The sequence below is a fragment of the Phodopus roborovskii genome, unplaced genomic scaffold, assembly GCF_943737965.1.
Source record: "Phodopus roborovskii unplaced genomic scaffold, PHOROB, whole genome shotgun sequence".
Classification (NCBI taxonomy): Eukaryota; Metazoa; Chordata; class Mammalia; order Rodentia; family Cricetidae; genus Phodopus; species Phodopus roborovskii.
Window position 1 is genome coordinate 7,223,212 of NW_026126541.1, and position 17,640 is coordinate 7,240,851.

General features: G+C 46.7%; 1 protein-coding gene across 1 annotated transcript in view; it reads right to left on the reverse strand.

The window, feature by feature from the left end:
* Rbm20 (RNA binding motif protein 20) overlaps positions 1–17,163 on the reverse strand; it is a 182,646-nt gene extending 165,483 nt beyond the window's left edge. The window contains exon 1 of the mRNA XM_051199632.1: positions 16,874–17,163. Within this exon, the coding sequence (XP_051055589.1) occupies positions 16,874–17,058 (185 nt within the window). The 5' untranslated portion in view covers positions 17,059–17,163. The remainder of the gene's footprint in view (positions 1–16,873) is intronic.
* Between the last annotated feature and the right edge of the window lie 477 nt (positions 17,164–17,640).

Genomic DNA, 17,640 nt, shown 5'->3' on the forward strand with positions numbered 1-17,640 from the left:
CTCAGTGACAGTGTTTGAGAAATGCCTTGAAACAGGCGGTGTGCTAGCTTAGGCTCACAAAACTGGGTTTTGTCAGCCAGACACCTTGTCCTTGAAGCTCTAATGCCACGGGGTTTCAGGAGTTAGTTTAAGGAGTCAGTCTGTGACTGAGCCTGGAACTGCCCGTGGTTTCTGTCTCAGCTCTTAGCTCTTGCTTGTGCTCTCCACGCAGCAGGATCTTCTGCTCCATCCGGAGTCTTGTCTGATTCAGGTAAAATCTCATTCCACCCTCGCTCCGCCATCAGGGAATCTTCAGTGTCCTCACACTTCCATTTCTGCCTACTCAGGGTCACCTTCCCTGGACCTGGGGACACTCACTACTTAACTAGCACATCCTCTTACTGCCTGAGACACCCCTGCTGTCCAGCTGCAGGCCCTGCATTCCCTCCCACGGCGGCCATTATTCCCACACTGACCTAAACAATGAACACGGCTGCGGCCAACAAGCCAGCACCTACGCTGACCCCAGCAGCCCAACGCCTTCACACTCACTGCCTCACAGCGCAGAAGCGAGTAGGACAGCCCTTGTCACTCCCAACAAGTCACTCCCAACAAGTAGCACCTGCCATGTGGTCGCCATTATTCACCACTCGCTATCATTTACAACTGGCTCGTAGATGCTTGTGGATGGAACGCAGACCAGAGGTCGTGAGTCTGTGCGGTACACAGCCTCCCCAAACACAAATGCCTGTCTGGTCTGGAAACCTTCAGCCGGGTAGCCCAAATGAAGCACGTGTTGGGAAAGGCAAGCCTCTGTGTCAAGCTGTCACTTAATGACACCGTCTGAGTAACCATCCTTATCCCAAGGCTGATGTGTCAAAATCCAGGTTGCACTCCATTTCCTCATTCAGCAAAGATCTTCCCAGGGACCCAGGCAGTCCTGAGTGCTGGGAACCAGCGGTCTGCTGACCCCGCCCCCTGATGATGGTGGGATGCATGGCCATGTCTTCTCTACGCCATGACTTACCTGGCTGCTCAAGGTTACCTGGCTGCCAGGGGACTCCGTTATGCAGGCGCAAGCAAGACTCTCTCTTGCTCCTTCTTTCTCTTTCTCCCTTGCTCTTTCTCTCTCTCTCTCGCTCTCTCTCGCTCTCTCTCTCTCGCTCTCTCTGTCTCTCTCTCTCCCCTGCTTTCGGTTGGCCACCAGCTACCCCTCTTTCTCCCCCTCTCTCAATGCACTCCACGTGGGTGCTGAGTCTCCTGTTTGTGTTTCATAGGCTATAACTTCAGCAAAAGAACGACAGGGAGGACACCACGATGGCTCACACGGGTCTGGCCTGCAGCAACTGCACAGAGACTTGTTACGAGTAGTTTTCCCTGCCGGCCTGGACCCACCGAGACTCTGTATTTGATGTAACGCTGTTGGCCAGTTACTTGTTTCTTATCAGCTAGCTGTCTTAGGTATTAACCCATTTCTATTAATCTAAGTATTTCCACGTGGTCTCATCTTACCGGAGATGGGGCAGGACCTCTGTTCTCTCTGGTCTCCCCATGCTGACTCCTCCCTACTACTTCTTCTTTCCTCCTGGTCTCCTAGTCCCTCCTATCTTCCTTTCCTATTGGCCAACAGTGCTTTATTCATTAACCAGTATGAGAAACATATATAGAATGACATCTCCCATCAGAGACTCTTTGGGAGACAAACAAGAGATAAATACAGAGTAAATGCCACAATGGGTTTCACAAGAATCTCCAAAGAGGGTTACTGTCTCAACCGCTTTTCTATTGCCGTGGTAAGATGCCAACACCATGACCAAGGCAATTCATAGAAGAGTTTGTAGTGAGATATTCACCCTGCCCACACCTGTTGCACTGACCACGCCCATTGGGGGTGGGGACAGGTGTGGATGTGACCCGGGAGAACTAGGTCTGGGGTCGGGGAGCCTGGAGCTCACTCTTGCTTCCTAGTTGGAGAGAGAGAGCATCCGGAGGCATCCTTGGGACAGGAGCCTGCTGGTGGCGTCGGTCCCTGTTGTAAGTTATTTCTCCCTGAATAAACATCTATTCAGCCCATGTCTTCCCCGAGTTCATTGGGGTTTAAGTGTCAGAGTGAGTCCACAACCATCACGGCAGGAGTACAGTAGCAGGAAGGCCTGTGCTGTGCTGCCGCTGAGAGCGTTCATCTTGAACCACCGCAAGTATCAGAGAAAATGTGCTGGAAATGACACAGGCATTTGAACCTCAAAGTCCGCTCCAGTGACACGCCTCCTCCAACAAGGCCACACCTGCTGGTCCTTCCCAAACAGTTCCCCCAGCTGAGGACCACACACTCAAACATGTGTGCCTACGGGAGCCATTCCCACTGAAACCCCCACAAGCCTACTACTGCTTCAGTGGGGTAATAAGCCCAGGGCCGGTGAGCCAAGTAAGAGATGCTCTGGGAAGACCTGCCAAGCAACCAGAATCTTGACCACCAGGCCCTCGCAAGCTTGGACGCCTGACATAAATGGGTAGCAGTGGCACAGAACGGGCAGGGGGTTTAATAGACAGGAAGGAGGAGCACACTGGAGGGGGAACGTTCTGGAGGCCTGGCTCTGAGACTGGGCACTCCCGTCACAGCAGAGTAACACAAGCTGCTACTCCTTCTCTAATCACTACCTACTAAGGGCTAAGAGGGAAGACCTAGGAGGAAGCAAATCTCCCTGTAGACTCTACAGCACCACGTACGTGCAATGCTGTCACTGCCCCAGAACAGCCCAGAGCACTGGGAGACTCAAATTCTCCTTACAGCACAGGCATTGTCCCTGCTCCCTGTAACATCTGTGACTGACAGCTGTGGACAATCCAGTCTCCTTTCTCAGACCTTATTTTTTTTTTCCGTTAAGTGAGTGAGTGTGTGTGTGTGTGTGTGTGTGTCTGTGTTTGTGTGTATCTGTGAGTATGTGTTTATGTATGTGTCTGTGTGTGTGTGCAAGGGTGTGTTTGTGTTATGTGTCTGTATATGTCTGTGTCTGTGTGTGTTTGTGTATGTGTATGTCTGTGTTTGTGTGTATATGTGAGTATGTGTTTATGTATGTGTCTGTGTGTGTGTGTGCAAGGGTGTGTTTGTGTTATGTGTATATGTCTGTGTCTGTGTGTGTTTGTGTATGTGTATGTCTGTGTTGGTGTGTATGTGTATGTGTTTGTGTATATGTGCATGTGAATGTGTGCCACTGTGTATTTATGTGTCTGTGTGTCTGTGTGCACATGTATGACATGACACACCTGTGGAGGTCAGAGGACAACTTTCAGGAGTCACCTCCCTCCTTCCACCTGTGTGTTCTGCTGTCAGCTTGGCAGCAAGCCCCCTCACCGGCTGAGCCATCTAACTGGCCCCTGGCTTTCTTTCTCATAGCAAGAGTTGGATGATTTCCAGGGTCCCTTCCAGCCTGAGTTTCTGTGGCTTTGTGGTCTCAATCACCATGCACTCCATCTTCTGTGGTGATACTTACATGCAAAAGGAGAAAAGGAAGATTTGTCAACAGAAGAAAGGACTAAGCTAATGAGGGACCTGATCCCATAAACTAAGGTTTTGAGTGCCTTGAAGGGCCATATCAATATGCTCTGTTCAAAGATGCCAGAAACAATTCAAAGAAATTTCATTCAAAAGGTGACTATTACATATAACTTGCTTCTAAAAGGGTAAGTTGTTATCGGCCTTGATATTTATCCAAAACAGAATCTAAGTGACATCCAGGTGAAGGAATGTTCTTAACCAGCTTTATTTTAACAGCTGCAAAACTGGAAAGAATCCAAGTCTATGAACAGATGAGTGTGTCAATGGTTATGGTCTATCCACCAAACAGAACACCACTCAGCATTTAAAAGACTCAACCTTTTAAAACTGTGTGTCTGCTGTCTGTGTCTGTGTCTGTCCATGTATGGGTGTGGTGTGTGTATGGGTACATGTGTGTATAGGTGCGTGTGTGTGTGTGTGTGTGTGTGTGTCCATGTACAGGTGTGGGATATGTGTGTGTGTGTGTGTGTGTGTGAATGTATGGGTATGTGCAAATGTGTGTGGTTCCCACAGAAGCTAGAAGAGGGACTCAGACCCCTTGAAGCTGGATTCACAGGCAGTCACAGGCTACCTGATCAGGATCCTGAAAATAAAACTTGTGTCCTTTAACAGCACCACTGTGCTCTTAACCACTGAGCCACATCTCCAGCCCAAAGGGTCCAAATTTTTGATACTGGCCACACGGGTGAACTCAAAAATCACTACACTAAAAGAAAATGCCAAGTATATGGAGAAAATACTTATAAAATCATATATTTGGTAAGAGTGTGGTATCCAGAATTTATGAACACCTACAACTCTACACCATAAAGACAAACAATTCTACTTAAAACCAATGACCGACCTGAATAGAAATTTCTCTAGAGAAGATGTAGGAATGGCCAGCATAACAAGAAGTTCAATAGCATTAGTCATCAGTGAAATACACATCAAAACTGCAAAGAAATAGCACTCCATGCACACTGGAATAGCCATAAAAATAATAATGAAGAGAAATAATGAATGTGAGTGTTGATGGAAAGGGTGTAAAATGGTACAGCATTTTAGAATGCAATTGGAAGGTTTCTCAATGAATTAAACATGGAAGCACCGTGTGTCTCATAACTCCACTCCATGATGCATACTCAGAAGGACAGATGCTCAACTGGAACCTGCTCACCAGGTGCTGCAGAAACAGCTCGTGTGTCAAGTACTTGCTATATGTCCTTCTCGGTGCCCTGTTGCTGTGAAGAGACACCGTGACCAAGGCCACTCTTACAAGTGGAAGTACTTTACTGGGCCTTGTTTACAGTTTCAGAGGGCTGGTCCGTGGTCATCATGGTGGGAAGCAGACAAGCATGGTGCTGGAGCTGGCAGCCGGCAGAGAGAGCCTCAGGGCCTGGCATGGGCTTCCGTAACCCCAACGCTATGGAGGCAGAGACAGGAGATTCCTGGGGCTTCCTGGTCAGACAGTCTAAATGAATCCGTGAGTTCCAGTTAGTGAGAAGCCTGGTGTCAAAAACTGAGGTGGGAACTGACAAAACAACATCTAGCCTCCATGCATACCTACACACATATGCAATGTGCATGCTCACACGCATACACACACACACACACACACACACACACACTATTACAATAACTAAAGGCAGCAACAACCCAAATGTCCATGAAAAGAATAATGTACAAACAAATGTTATCTACCTACACAATGGACTATTAATCCTAAATGCATAAAGTGTCAATACAAGACACAATATAGACAAATCTTGAAATCACTGAGTGATGCAGGAAATCAGACAAAAATGACTCAACTACAATAAACAAACAGAATAGACAAATCCACAGAAGTGGAAAACAAGATAGAGATTTTCAGATACTAGGATGAGAAATAGCTGCTTAACTTATAGGTGTGTGCAAACTTCTCACCCCATGACAAAGCGGCATCTGTCCTCTACAAAGTTAATGCTCTTGTCTTGGGCCAAGTCCATAGCTGTCCTGGGCCACAGGGGAGACCTTCGGGCTGTGCATTGGGTGTGCCTGGGCTGCAGTGGGTGCCAAGTGTCCCTTAGAAGTGATACAAATGTTCTGGAACAGGATAGTGGTGGTGGTTGTGCAACACCATGAATGTTCTTGATGCTACTTTAAAATAGTTAAAGGGTAAATGTTATTGCTGTGGTTTGGGTGTGGTTTGCCTTCATGGCTCATGTGCTGGAAGCTTGGTCATTCAATCTGCGTGGCACTTCTGGGATGAAAAGTCTTGAGAGGAGGGGCTTAGTGGAAGGTTTCAAGTCACTGGGGTAGTTCCCCCGAAGGAGTTCATTTATTCTCCGTGGACCCCTCAAGAACAAGTTGTTACGAATCGAGGCCACTCCCTACCTCCGCCATCTTCTTCACGGTGCTGTCTTCCTTCCTGCTACTCTTGAGTAATGCAACCAAAGAGGCCCTCACCTGAGTCCAAGCTCACATGGCCTCCAGATCATGGACTTTCCGACTCTAGACCTAAATAAATTCCTTTCTTCATACAGCACGTGTCTTCCATTGTTTTGTGACAGAAACAGAAGATAGACAAGCATGGAGGGATCCGCCCAAAGGAAATAGTATGGGTGAATAAGACACGGCCCCCCTCAAAGTACACATAAGCTTTGATTCTACAGACATAAAATTCTAGGAAAACGCAAACTAATCTACAATGTAAACCATATCAGTAGTTTCAGGAGTTGGGGGATCAAAGGAAAGGGGCAGGATAAATCCACCAAAAAATTGGGAAGGAACTTCCAAGGATGGCAAGAGTATTTGTTTATTCTTGCCTTGGACAGCGGTGGGGGGGGGGGGTGTGAATGTTCAACTATTTCGACCATCCCCCTAGAACTGAGGGGTAATGTTTAAAGTTTTACAAACTGTCCTTGCACCTCAAAGCCATGCAGTTTTAAAAAGGGCTGCTTGGAATGCGTGGAGGAGCTGGTTGCTTCTGCAGCAGCGTCAAAGCCGGCAATCCCTTTCTGCCTACAGAGTCTCTTCTGTCTGTCTGTCTTCGCCTCCTGTGGTCTTTTAAGGCTGGGGAACATAAGCAATAGTGTCTGCAAACACTGTCAAGAAGCTTCACCTGGCAAAGGCACCCGCGCCGTGTGCCAGGTTTCAAGTCAGGAACTCCTTTTGCTATTAATAGGAGCCTGAGACACTTTGATCATTGCTGAACCCTGGTTTTCTGAATTGGTTCAAAACAGGTCTGGTAGAGCTTGGCGTATGCTCACCTTGCAAATCAAACTATCCTACGTGTTATTATCTTAGCACATGCTGGGAGGATTAGGAGTGTTTACATACCCTCTACTGGCATCAAATTCGGGTCTTGCCTGACACGCATACCCAGCAGAATAAGACAGTGAGTCAGATGCCAACACTGGATTTGCCCATGGCATTTAAATGGAGATATAGATTTCACCTTAAACCAACAGGCACACTTAAAGCTACAAAAAGAGAAAAGGAAATGAATGGGAAAGAAAGAAAACTTTAAACTGAGTCACTGTCTGTCTCAGATTAAATGTGACCTACTTGCAAATTTATTTCATTTTTTAATAAGCAATAGATTTTCTCTAAGTTATTATTTTTTTTTCTTTGTAGAGACACAGGGTCACTTGAAGTTGCATACAACTCTTCATTCTAAGCACTCCACCGATTGTTGCCTAAATACTTTCTTAGCTTTCCCGGGTGTCCCTTTATGCAGCTGGGCTTAAAGCACACCCAGGACTTGGAGAAGAAGCTGACTTGCAGGGTTTCCTTGTGAGGGCTTTTCTGCTTACTTCTTTGCTGCTGTCCCCTTTCACAGAGGGGAACACTGAGGTTCAGGGTCAGTGGTGGCCGCCCTGAACACAGAACAGCCCAGTCCCTGTTCCTTCAATGCTCCCTACCAATCCTCTCCCATTCATATTTTGTGTATGAAAAATAAGCGTTCCAAACCAGATCAGGCAAAAATAGACTGTAACTTAAATCTGAAAAGCATGAACGGCCAGCCCTGACTCAGCCAAGGGCAGGGCAAGTCACCAGCCATTTTTAAAGTCACCTTCATATAGTTATTTACAGAAAGGGGTTAAGGGTAAGGAGCAGGAGTGCCACGGGCCTGGGCTACACAGCGAGGTGTGCATTCGAAAAAGAAGAGAAAAAATGAAAGGAGGGGGGAGGAAAATAAAGTTTCCACACAGAGCCAAGACCCCCACCAAGATACCTAAAAACACATTTCAGGACCTAATGAAATTACATGAGTCCTTCCTTTGGCACCAAACGGGAGGTATGGTCACCTTGGATGAATGTGGCAAAGCTGCCCTGGTTGGCTAGTGAGACAGCTCGGTGGGCAAAGGCGCCTGCTTCAAGCCCGACAACCCAGGCTTCTTCCCCAGAATCCACGTGGTGGGAAGAGAGAAGCAACTGTTAGTTGGCCCCTGACTTCCATATACTTGTATAGACACACACATACAAGCACAAAATCAGTCAAGAAATAAGAGGGGAGGGGAGGGGAGGAAAAGGAGGGAGGGGAGGGAGGGTGGGGAGGGGAGGGGAGGGTGGCTGAAACACAACAGCCATTCTCCCTGTCCCCATGGGATGGAGAAGTGAAAAGTGCAAATGTTACCTATGATTCGACACATTAAAGGGCCCGTCTTTGCAGCCTAGCCTGAAGGGTGCTCCTGGGTATGAAAGGCAGTCAGGAATTTAGGTTTCACTATTAAGGATCTGATGCAAGCGAAGGAGGAAATGCAATGCCTGGCTTCTGCTTGGCAGCAAAGCAAACATGTGACTCCCTGGGGAGACCCCATCCCGCCATTCACAGACAATCTGGGCACAGTGAGGAGACTTCTGCTCTTCAGGCATGTGGGAGAAGGTAGCTGCTAAGCGTCATCAAATAAAGATTAAATCACAAACGACTTTCATTTCTCTTTCCGTATTCCCATACTAACAAAAAGGATCCTGGCAGAAAACACAATGAATAGTTAGGAATTTGCACCCAGTGTGACCACTGTCTCACTGTGTGGACATCCCTGATTGTTTATTTATTTTTGGTTTTCGAGACAGAATTCCTCTGTGTAGCTTTGTAGACCAGGCTGGCCTTGAACTCATAGAGATCCACCTGCCTCTGCCTCCCAAGTACTGGGATTAAAGGTGTGCACCACCACCACCACCGCCGGGCTTCCCTGATGATTTTTAAAGAGCCATCATTACAGTGTATTTCTTTTTCTTTTTCATGATTTATTTATGTATTGCATATACAGTGATCTGCCTGCATGTATCCCTGCAGGCCAGAAGGGGGCACCAGATCTCATTACAGAGGGTTGCAAGCCACCACCTTGTAGTTGCTGGGAATTGAACTCGGGACCTCTGGAAGAACAGGCTGCACTGTCAATCCCTGAGCCACCTCTCCAGCCCTACAGTGCGTTCCTTAATTGCAATAGAATACACCCGCTGGGAGAAAACATAAAATGGGGAAAAGAAAAAAGGCAAACTGCAGTTGCATTGTGGGAACCCAGAGCTGCTGACACACCCGACACTGTTTGGTTTGTCTTTGAGATAGGCTCGAACCATGTAGCCCTGTCTGTACTGGAACTCACTCCGTAGACCAAGCTGACCTCAAACTCACAGATCCTCCTGCCTCTGTCTCCTGAACGCTGGCATTAAATGTGCTCACCACCTCGTTCCTGTAGTTAACGATATCTGGAACTCTCTTTATATTAATTAGTGCAAGATAATAGCACCATTCTGTTGTCTTATAAATGATATGTGTACACATATTTACAAATGAAATTTACACAAAAACAAGATTTATCTTCCCAAATGAGAAGTACTTGGGCAGTTTCTTTTTTTTTTTTTTTTGGTCTTCTTAGCAGTATATTTTTGTTCGTCCTAGGCATGCACATAACTTAAACTATATATACCAAGTTTTTGTTTGTTTGTTTGGTATTTTCAAGACAAAGTCTCACTATGTAGACCAGGCTGGCCTTGAACTCACAGAGATCCACCTGCCCCTGCCTCGTGAGTGCTGGAATTAAAGGTGTGCACCACCATACCCAGCTATTTCCAACATCCTTTTCAAGCAAAGCTAAAGTGTGTCTTCTTAGGCTGAGGAGATGGCAAAGTGCCAGCCGCTAAAGCTTGAGGACTAAAGTTCAGGTTGCCAGTTCCTGTATATAACAGAGGCAGCAGAGACACACATCTGTAACCACAGCACTTGGAGAAAGGAGAGACAGGAGGATCCCAAGGTGCAGAGAGTTAGTCTAGCTGACGACAACTTCAGCTCTAGATTCAGTGAGAGATCCTGTCTCAAAAATAAGGCAGAGAACGATTCAAGGTAACACCTGACATTGCCCTCTGGCCTCCACATGTGTGGGTTCCCAAGCACACCACACACACACATACACACACACACACACACACACACACACACACACACACACACACACACACCTTTTCAACCATCAAAGTTTCTACACAGCTCTGTCCTCTGCTAGCTGGTGGAAGTCACAGCTCTAACTGGGGCACCCATGTCCTCTCTGAGGCTTTGGAAAGGTTTCTCTGTTCTATGAAACCCTGGAGACTATCATAATCTGGGTATAATTATAATCTACAAGACGGACAATGGTTCTGAGCAGGGCAAGCTCTGCCTGGGCCTGGCTGGCTGATATGCATCCCCACTGAGTAGGCTTGGCCATTCGACTGCTCTTTATTTACTTTTGTGCCGGGGAAACCAACATATTCCCACCTGCCTGTGTGAAATACCTCCAGTTCTCACAAAGTGAGAATCGACCGGGCTCTTAAATTGAGAATGGGATCCTAACGCATGCCTCCCCACCCACCCAAACTCAGACTCAGTCTAATGCCTCTAAATCATCGACAACCTAAAATAATATATTTATAACCTGCATTTTCAAGATTAAAGAAGACAGCTTTAAACTTCCTCCTTTCCACTAACATTGGCATTCTTCTGACTTTAAATCATATCACCGATGCAAATATGTCTGGAAACGCTAAGGAAAATGTCCATGGCTGTTGTTTGACTCACAGTTAGGTACCTAGGCCTACAGCTAAACCTTAGCCAAAGTGGAACAAACACCTGCCAGGTGCTGGAAGGGTAGCAACACAGGCTATGTCCCAGTATGTCCCACCGAATCTGGTCCAGGATGGAGCTGTCCTTCATTTCCGATCCCCAGAGAGGCTGGATTACTAAGGTTAATTGGCTTGTCCAGGTCACCTACTCCCGGGTCAGAGCTTTTTAGTCTCTGACTTTTTTTTGATGGAAACCTAACAATTAATTTGAGAAAAATGCTCATTTTATACTCAATGATGTCAGGTTGGTCCTAAGTCAATCTGTTTAGTGGTAAAGTAAAAATAAAGAACCCCTCCTAAAAAAAAGAGAGAGAGATTTAAAAAAAAAATTACACAGCAGTGCAGGTGTGCGCGCATGCATGTGCACACACACACACACACACACACACACACACACACACACATACACACACTCATTTTCTATTCCAAACACTGAAGGTCGGGTTTAAAGGTGAGCCTCATGAGCTGGGATAGGGTGGTACATGCTTAGAATCTCAACACACAGAAGGCAGAAGCAGGAGGTCAGGAGTTCAAGGCCAGCCTTGGCTGTAGAGTGAGTCTGGGGGTAGCCTAAGAGGCATAATACCTTGTTTGTTTAAAAAGGCTGAACCAGTGCAATTCAGAACAAATTCAGGGAAGATTCTGCCGAGAAGTCGCAGAGTATCTGTCCTGTCCAGTAGCATTCGCAGTCTGGGCTACAGCACAAAATACAACTGAGAGCTGCTGGGCGCAATGTGATTGAGAGAAAGCAGGTGCAAAGAAAATACAGAAGCAGATGGGCCTGGGACATCTTAAAGCAAAGACCCACATTAAAGGAGGGGAAAGTGGCGTGAAAAGGCGGCCTTGATGGAGCAATGACCCCCCAACACATGCATGACCCCCAGCTTGGGTTTCTGAACACATGGAAAGATTTATTCTGAAAACTGAGCTGCGAGTTATTAGCACACCCTCATGCAAGTCTCTTTGCATAAGAACATTTAACATCAGTGTGTGCCACCACTCTGCTGGTCTGCTGTCGGCAAGATGGAAACATTGCCTTGTAAACCATCAGGGGACCTCTCCTGCAAAACCCATCAGTAGCTGTAACAGTTAAGGGAGGCTTTATGTATTAGATATTTGTAACAAACCTGAACCACGGGAGGAAAATGGGAGTGTGTGTGTGTGTGTGTGTGTGTGTGTGTGTGTGTGTGCTGGGGGGGGAATCCTTCTCTTTAACCACCTCCTCAAATGGCAGGAGGTAATGGCAGTCCCAAAACTAGCCATGCCAAGGACTGAAATTTCCCTAGCTCCCTAGTGGGGTAAAATGTAAACGTAAACAATGACCAGCCACTGAGCCAGTCAGCCTCAGTCCAGCCGTAGGCTGGAGAGTGAGCGTACACTGCAGATTCAAAAATGTGCTTCTTAATTAAAATCAGGAAGTCCCTGCTGGTGACAGGTGGGAACAGGCCACAGGAAAATTGGTAGCGCATTTAGTACCAAGATCACCCCTGTTCGTTAACTAGAGAAGGAAGTACCATATGCTGTTTCCAGCTGACGGCTAAATATCGTCTTTGCTCTAACCCCATATTATAGATCAGTCTAAATTCTTCCAGCAGTGAGTCCCTTACACCCGAAAATGATCCGTAGATACTCTCTGTTAAAATATACAAAATGACACCAATTAGGCAACCCCAAACTCTAGTACCACAGGACAGGAAACAAAACCTCAGTTCTACAGTAGCCCTCGCCTGGGTCCGGCTTGAGAACTTCTCCTTGGAGTTTCCACACGACAGGCTCAGGTCCCTCCTAGCTTTAGCTTCCACATTTAGTGTAGTCCACTTTAATTTCTATCTCTTGGTGACATCCAACGGGTTCCCAGCATTTTTTGTATATTTGTGTTATTAAAGCTGTAAATTTCAATTGCATTGGGGTTATTTGCTGGAGGACTGGCCATGGGGGGAAGAGGACAAAAATCCATTTAAACTGTCACAAGAAGAATAAATCAGAGGAAAGAGAGAAACTGGACAGTGTAGGGTCATCTGTAGCATTGGTTGAGAATTCCTCAACCCCAGACTATCAGGGCAGACAAAGGGTTTAAGCAGCCAGAGCCCACTTCCCTTTGACAGAAGCCCGTTAAATTGTTGTATAGACTTCTGCGGTGATGGGTAATGAAGAACAGAAGAATAAAGGGCAAAAGAGAATTTTTCTCCTTTCCCCCCATATCACGGGCACTTGAACAGTCATTTGCTGTGACTAAAGGGAATAATGTTCTGCGTTTCATAATACTGATCTCTTAGGCAATTTGAGAAAAACTCACAACTGGACAGTTATCCGTGTTATCCAGAAGCACTTACGGGGGAAGGGGCGCGTTCCAGTAAAACTTCACTTTAAAGCAACACCTTGGAGAGGCTTCTGGAGAAGGGCGCTAACACACAGCCTTTCTCTTTCCCTGCTTGGGCGGACTTAATCCTCACAGATGTTTTCCCTGCCAAATATTTGCCTTACATGTAGTCTAAGACGGTGTTTAAAATTTCCAAAATTCCTTCTACAAGTGTACTCCTATTTCCGCTGGAAAACGGGCTCAAATCCATGTTAGGAACCGACACAGGTGTCAGAAACCCCACCCTCTTTCCAGAAAAGAACCAAATATGTGTGAGGCAATGTCCCTTCTTAACACATTCTTAATTTCTCCCCCTAATTGTAGAGAGAGTGAATGGATGTCACATAAGATTAGAATCTCTGCCCGTATCTCATGTACCCTTAACTGTTACTGGAGATCCCTTGGAATGGAGGCTGTCTGTTAAGTTGCCTGCTACGGGAGAGGCTATTTGTAACATTTTCTATTCCGAGTACTTAGCCTTAAGACACAGAGAATAGCAGACGAGTGCTAAGCAAACACTAAAGTGGACTTCAAAGCTGGACCCTGCCTGCCTTCATAAAGCAACACTCTCGTGCTGATGGTGCTAGCTATCAAATGCTAACGCACTATTATTTTTATTTGCTGTAAAAGTGGCCTGGAAAGAATAAAGTAGTTCATCCATATTCAGATATGCAGCCTGATGCCTCACGTTGACAAGAAAATATTGTAGCAAGTCAAATAACTTAAGAAAATCATCTTTGTGAGTTACTTCATAAAGGTATGTGTGTTTGTATATCTCCTCCTACTTAGTGATGTCTCTTATAACCCATCTGTCTATTGGCATTCACATGTCATAGAACTGCAACTCTATCCTTATTCTGATAGAAGTTTGGAAGCTTATAGTTTAAAATTTAAATGCCTGTTGTCCATCAATGTTTCTAGTGTCTTATAAATCAAAGATTATATTCAATTTTAAAGCACACAATTAAAATAAAATAATTTAAGCTATAATCAACATTAGAGAATATAAATCCTGATAAGACATTCACCAAAAAAATACCAACGTTTTCTTCTGCTGACAAGAAAAATAAATCCATGTCTTCTTTTTTAATCTTCAAATTATTTTGATTTCCTAAAATGCATCCCAAATCTTTTCTTAAGGTGTTTTTTTTTTTTTTTTTTTTTTTTTTTTTGTATTTCTTGTTGTCTGAAGGGCTTAGATAGTGCCGTCTGTTATACAAGGGCAGCCCCACACTAGCCAAACTTGCAGAATGAACATTTGAAACAAAACTGTCCCCAGATCCTGGATATATGTGATTACAACCTGCCTGATGAGCTTGTAGTGCCTCTCACATCAGGGACAGACAGGAGGAACGACAGGGGCATGGTTGTTGCTCAACTGAAGTTAGGAACCACCTACACTTGATGAGAACAGAAGACCTCCACAGATGCTCTGGGCCGCTACCTTCCTGGGTGGCCAGACCGACTCCAGTTAAAACAAACAGCAGGAGGGAGGGACGGCGCCCCATTACTCAACATCACATCTCAACAGTTTCACTAGATAAGTGCAGCTCTAAGACCCATGTAAGCAATATAACAAAACCTGTTCCCATCTTCTCTGTAGTTTTACCAAAATCGTTGACCTCGTTCAAAATGAAAACCATTGCTAATCAGTCAACCCAGACCTCAAAAGGTGAAAAGATCTCCATAATCCCTAACTGCTAGGCAACTTCAAGATTGATTGATGTCTCCCTCATTTTGAGAGAGACTGATGCTTGGGGAAGACTTGATGACCTCACTGAACTAACTACAAAAACTAAAACATTCACTTAATTCACCGATGCTTCCCAGTCCGGGTGCAGACAACTCGTTTTCGTCCCAAGGCAGGCAACCCGCTACCTCTCTTCAAAGATGGCTGATGCAGACAACACCTCACAACAACATAAAAATGATTGCTCAGATTAAATTATGCAAACGTAGTTCCAAAATAGCCCGCTCGGGTTTCAGCGCATTACACATGGGCCTGCAAAGCACTTGCGTGTTGCGCCCGGTTCCAGCGGAATTTCTGTGGGCAGAGAGGCAGACGCAAGCCCCAAATCACCCTTATAAAGAAAAGCTCTGAGATACAAGAGCACGGACATCAAATCCCATGGGCACATCCACCCGCCTTGGACCTTGTCCCTGAACACGGATTTGTCACCGGTCCACTGGCAATCCTGCAGGCCTCCACTCTGGCCCACAAGCAGAAGGGGCCATTTTGAAAGTGTCCCCCTTAATAACATATTCCAAAGATGGAATTTTCCAAATGGGGGTATAAATGTATAATTTATATTATTAACTACATGAAGAAACTAAAGGGTATCTTAAATTACCCATTTCCACAAATTGGCTTCCCCCCCCCCCCAAAAAAAAAAAACCTGGCAATATGTCCAACAGCCATCTATGAAGTTTTTTTCTTTTCTGGGAATAAAAAGTTCTGAGTTTTTATCTTCTTAAAACTGAGGGGAAAATGCAGGCCGATCACTAAAAACAAAGTGGTTTTTGATAAATGTAGCATGCAAGCTGATGGCAACATGCAAGTCACTGGTTCAAAGAGAAAATTGTTTCAAATTCATAAACAATCAACTTGTGGGTTTTAGAAAGCAAACTTTGGATTTAAGCAGTTTTTATATTCATGTTCAGGACCGAAGAGAAAATTCAAGAGTTATAGTAACTGTCACTCCTCATTAGGATTTGCTGAAATGCTTCGCAAAACCAGGGGGAAAGAACATTAGAAAATGTTTTCACTTTTAAAAAGTTGTAAAATTCCAAGTAGCTGAAAGTTAAAAAAAATATATCAAAGTTGAAAGCCCAAAACTTCATAAGCAGAATAGGACTTCAGGATATGACCAGTCAACAGATAGGGACCATTTTGTCCTGCAACGTGACCCCACTGTTATTGATGGTAAACTTGAATTTTTACTTTTTCTATTATGGAACTTGGGTTTTTTAAGCCATTCATATTCGTTCCCATTTCCACGTTTGTTATTTCTCTTAGTACGTTACAGTGGGTTTACATAATTCCCAACATCAGTAAAGCCATCCTAAAACACTTCAGCTCCCTGTGTAGGTTTCCCTAAATTTACACGAATGTAAGGCCTGTTAGTTTTGTGGAAGCACTCAACTCCTTCGTCACAGGCTGACCAAACCTTAAATGAAGTAAAGAGCCTTCAAATAGTCCAACATTCTAGGCCTCAAACTGTCAAAAGGAGACTTTGAAGGCATGGAGAGAACCAAACACCAGCATTTTGCTTTTAAACTGTCCAGACAGGCTAAGGGGCTTCCTGAGACCCCCTGACCACCCCAGCCTGCGGACAAACGATGGAAATTCACGACCTGCCGGCAAGGCTCTCCCTGTAACTAGTGGGGACTTTATTCTGCTGCTGAAAATTCTTCGCAAGGGCCGTGTTGGAAACCGTTTGCTCTTAGGTAAAGCCAAGCGCCTTGTTTACAGACTTCACCTCCCCTTTGCCCCAAAGTCTCTAGCTGACTCCACTAAAGGTGGCTTTGTCCTCAGTGGCGACATCTCACACAGTCTCCTCGCTAGGAGCGCACACTCGCGCTTGACATTCCAGTGGTCTCTAAGGACCAGAAGGATGAAATATAGGCTCTGGGCCATTTTCCCCAACTTTAACCTTGTTTAGTTAAAAAGATCCAGTGACATCCCGAAGAGCAGAAAAGAGAGCACAGGAAAAAATTATGTTTCCCCCCTAATAACTTAACTGCTTTCTACCCAACCTCACCAACAAGCCGGAATGACACCGACCCGTCCTAGAGGGCCCTCGACACTTCAACACAGGCAGGGGGGCGGACGAAGTTAGGCGGGGAAGGAAAATGAAGTCACAAAAGGGTCCTGGGGTGTGTCCCAGGCCGCACTCCCTTCTCCCTCTTACTTTTGGATGATCTGGGGCAGGCTGGCTTGAGGCTGCGGCGGCGGCGGCGGCGGCAGGGGCTGCATCCCTCGCTGGCCCTGGGACGCTGGGGGCCCCTGAACACCAGGCACGATGCAGGCATCTCTGTCGGGTTGGTCCGGACCGCTGGGATCCGCGTCCTGGCTCATGGCTGCTGCCAGCACCATGCGCGGCGACACCGGCCCGGGCTCGCTGCGAAGGAGCGCGCGGGAGGGGCGGTCCCGGATCACAGGCGCTCACTGGCCGGGGTCCTTGTGCCCAGTCCCCTTGTCCTTCTCGGTGGCGCGGGGAGGAGACGCGAGGGGTGGGGAGGAGACAGTCCCCGCGGCGCCGCCTCCTCCTCCTCCTGCGGCTCCCGCTGGTGCAGCTACCGAGAGAGGCGGAGGACAGGGACAGGGACAGGGACAGGGGGCGTCTCTGGGTCCACGGGAGCCGAGGGGAGCCCAGGAGCTGCTGCGCTCAGGGTGATCGGAACAGCTGCGCCTGCCCACCCGAGGCGCAATGAGCTGGGACGCAGAGCAGCGGGCGCCACCAGCCAGCGCGAGCCCTTCGGGGTGGCCAGCCAGGCGCTCCGCAGCGCGACACCCGCGTGAGAGGGCGACACGCCAGCCACCCTCCGCAGCCCTGTCGCTTCTTCCGGAGCGCACAGTATGACCGAGTCCCGCGGACATCGCCAGCGCGAAGTGCGCCCCAGGCTTGGCGCCTAAAGCTGGAACAAGGCCAGCGCCGCTGCGGGGACCCGACCCCGT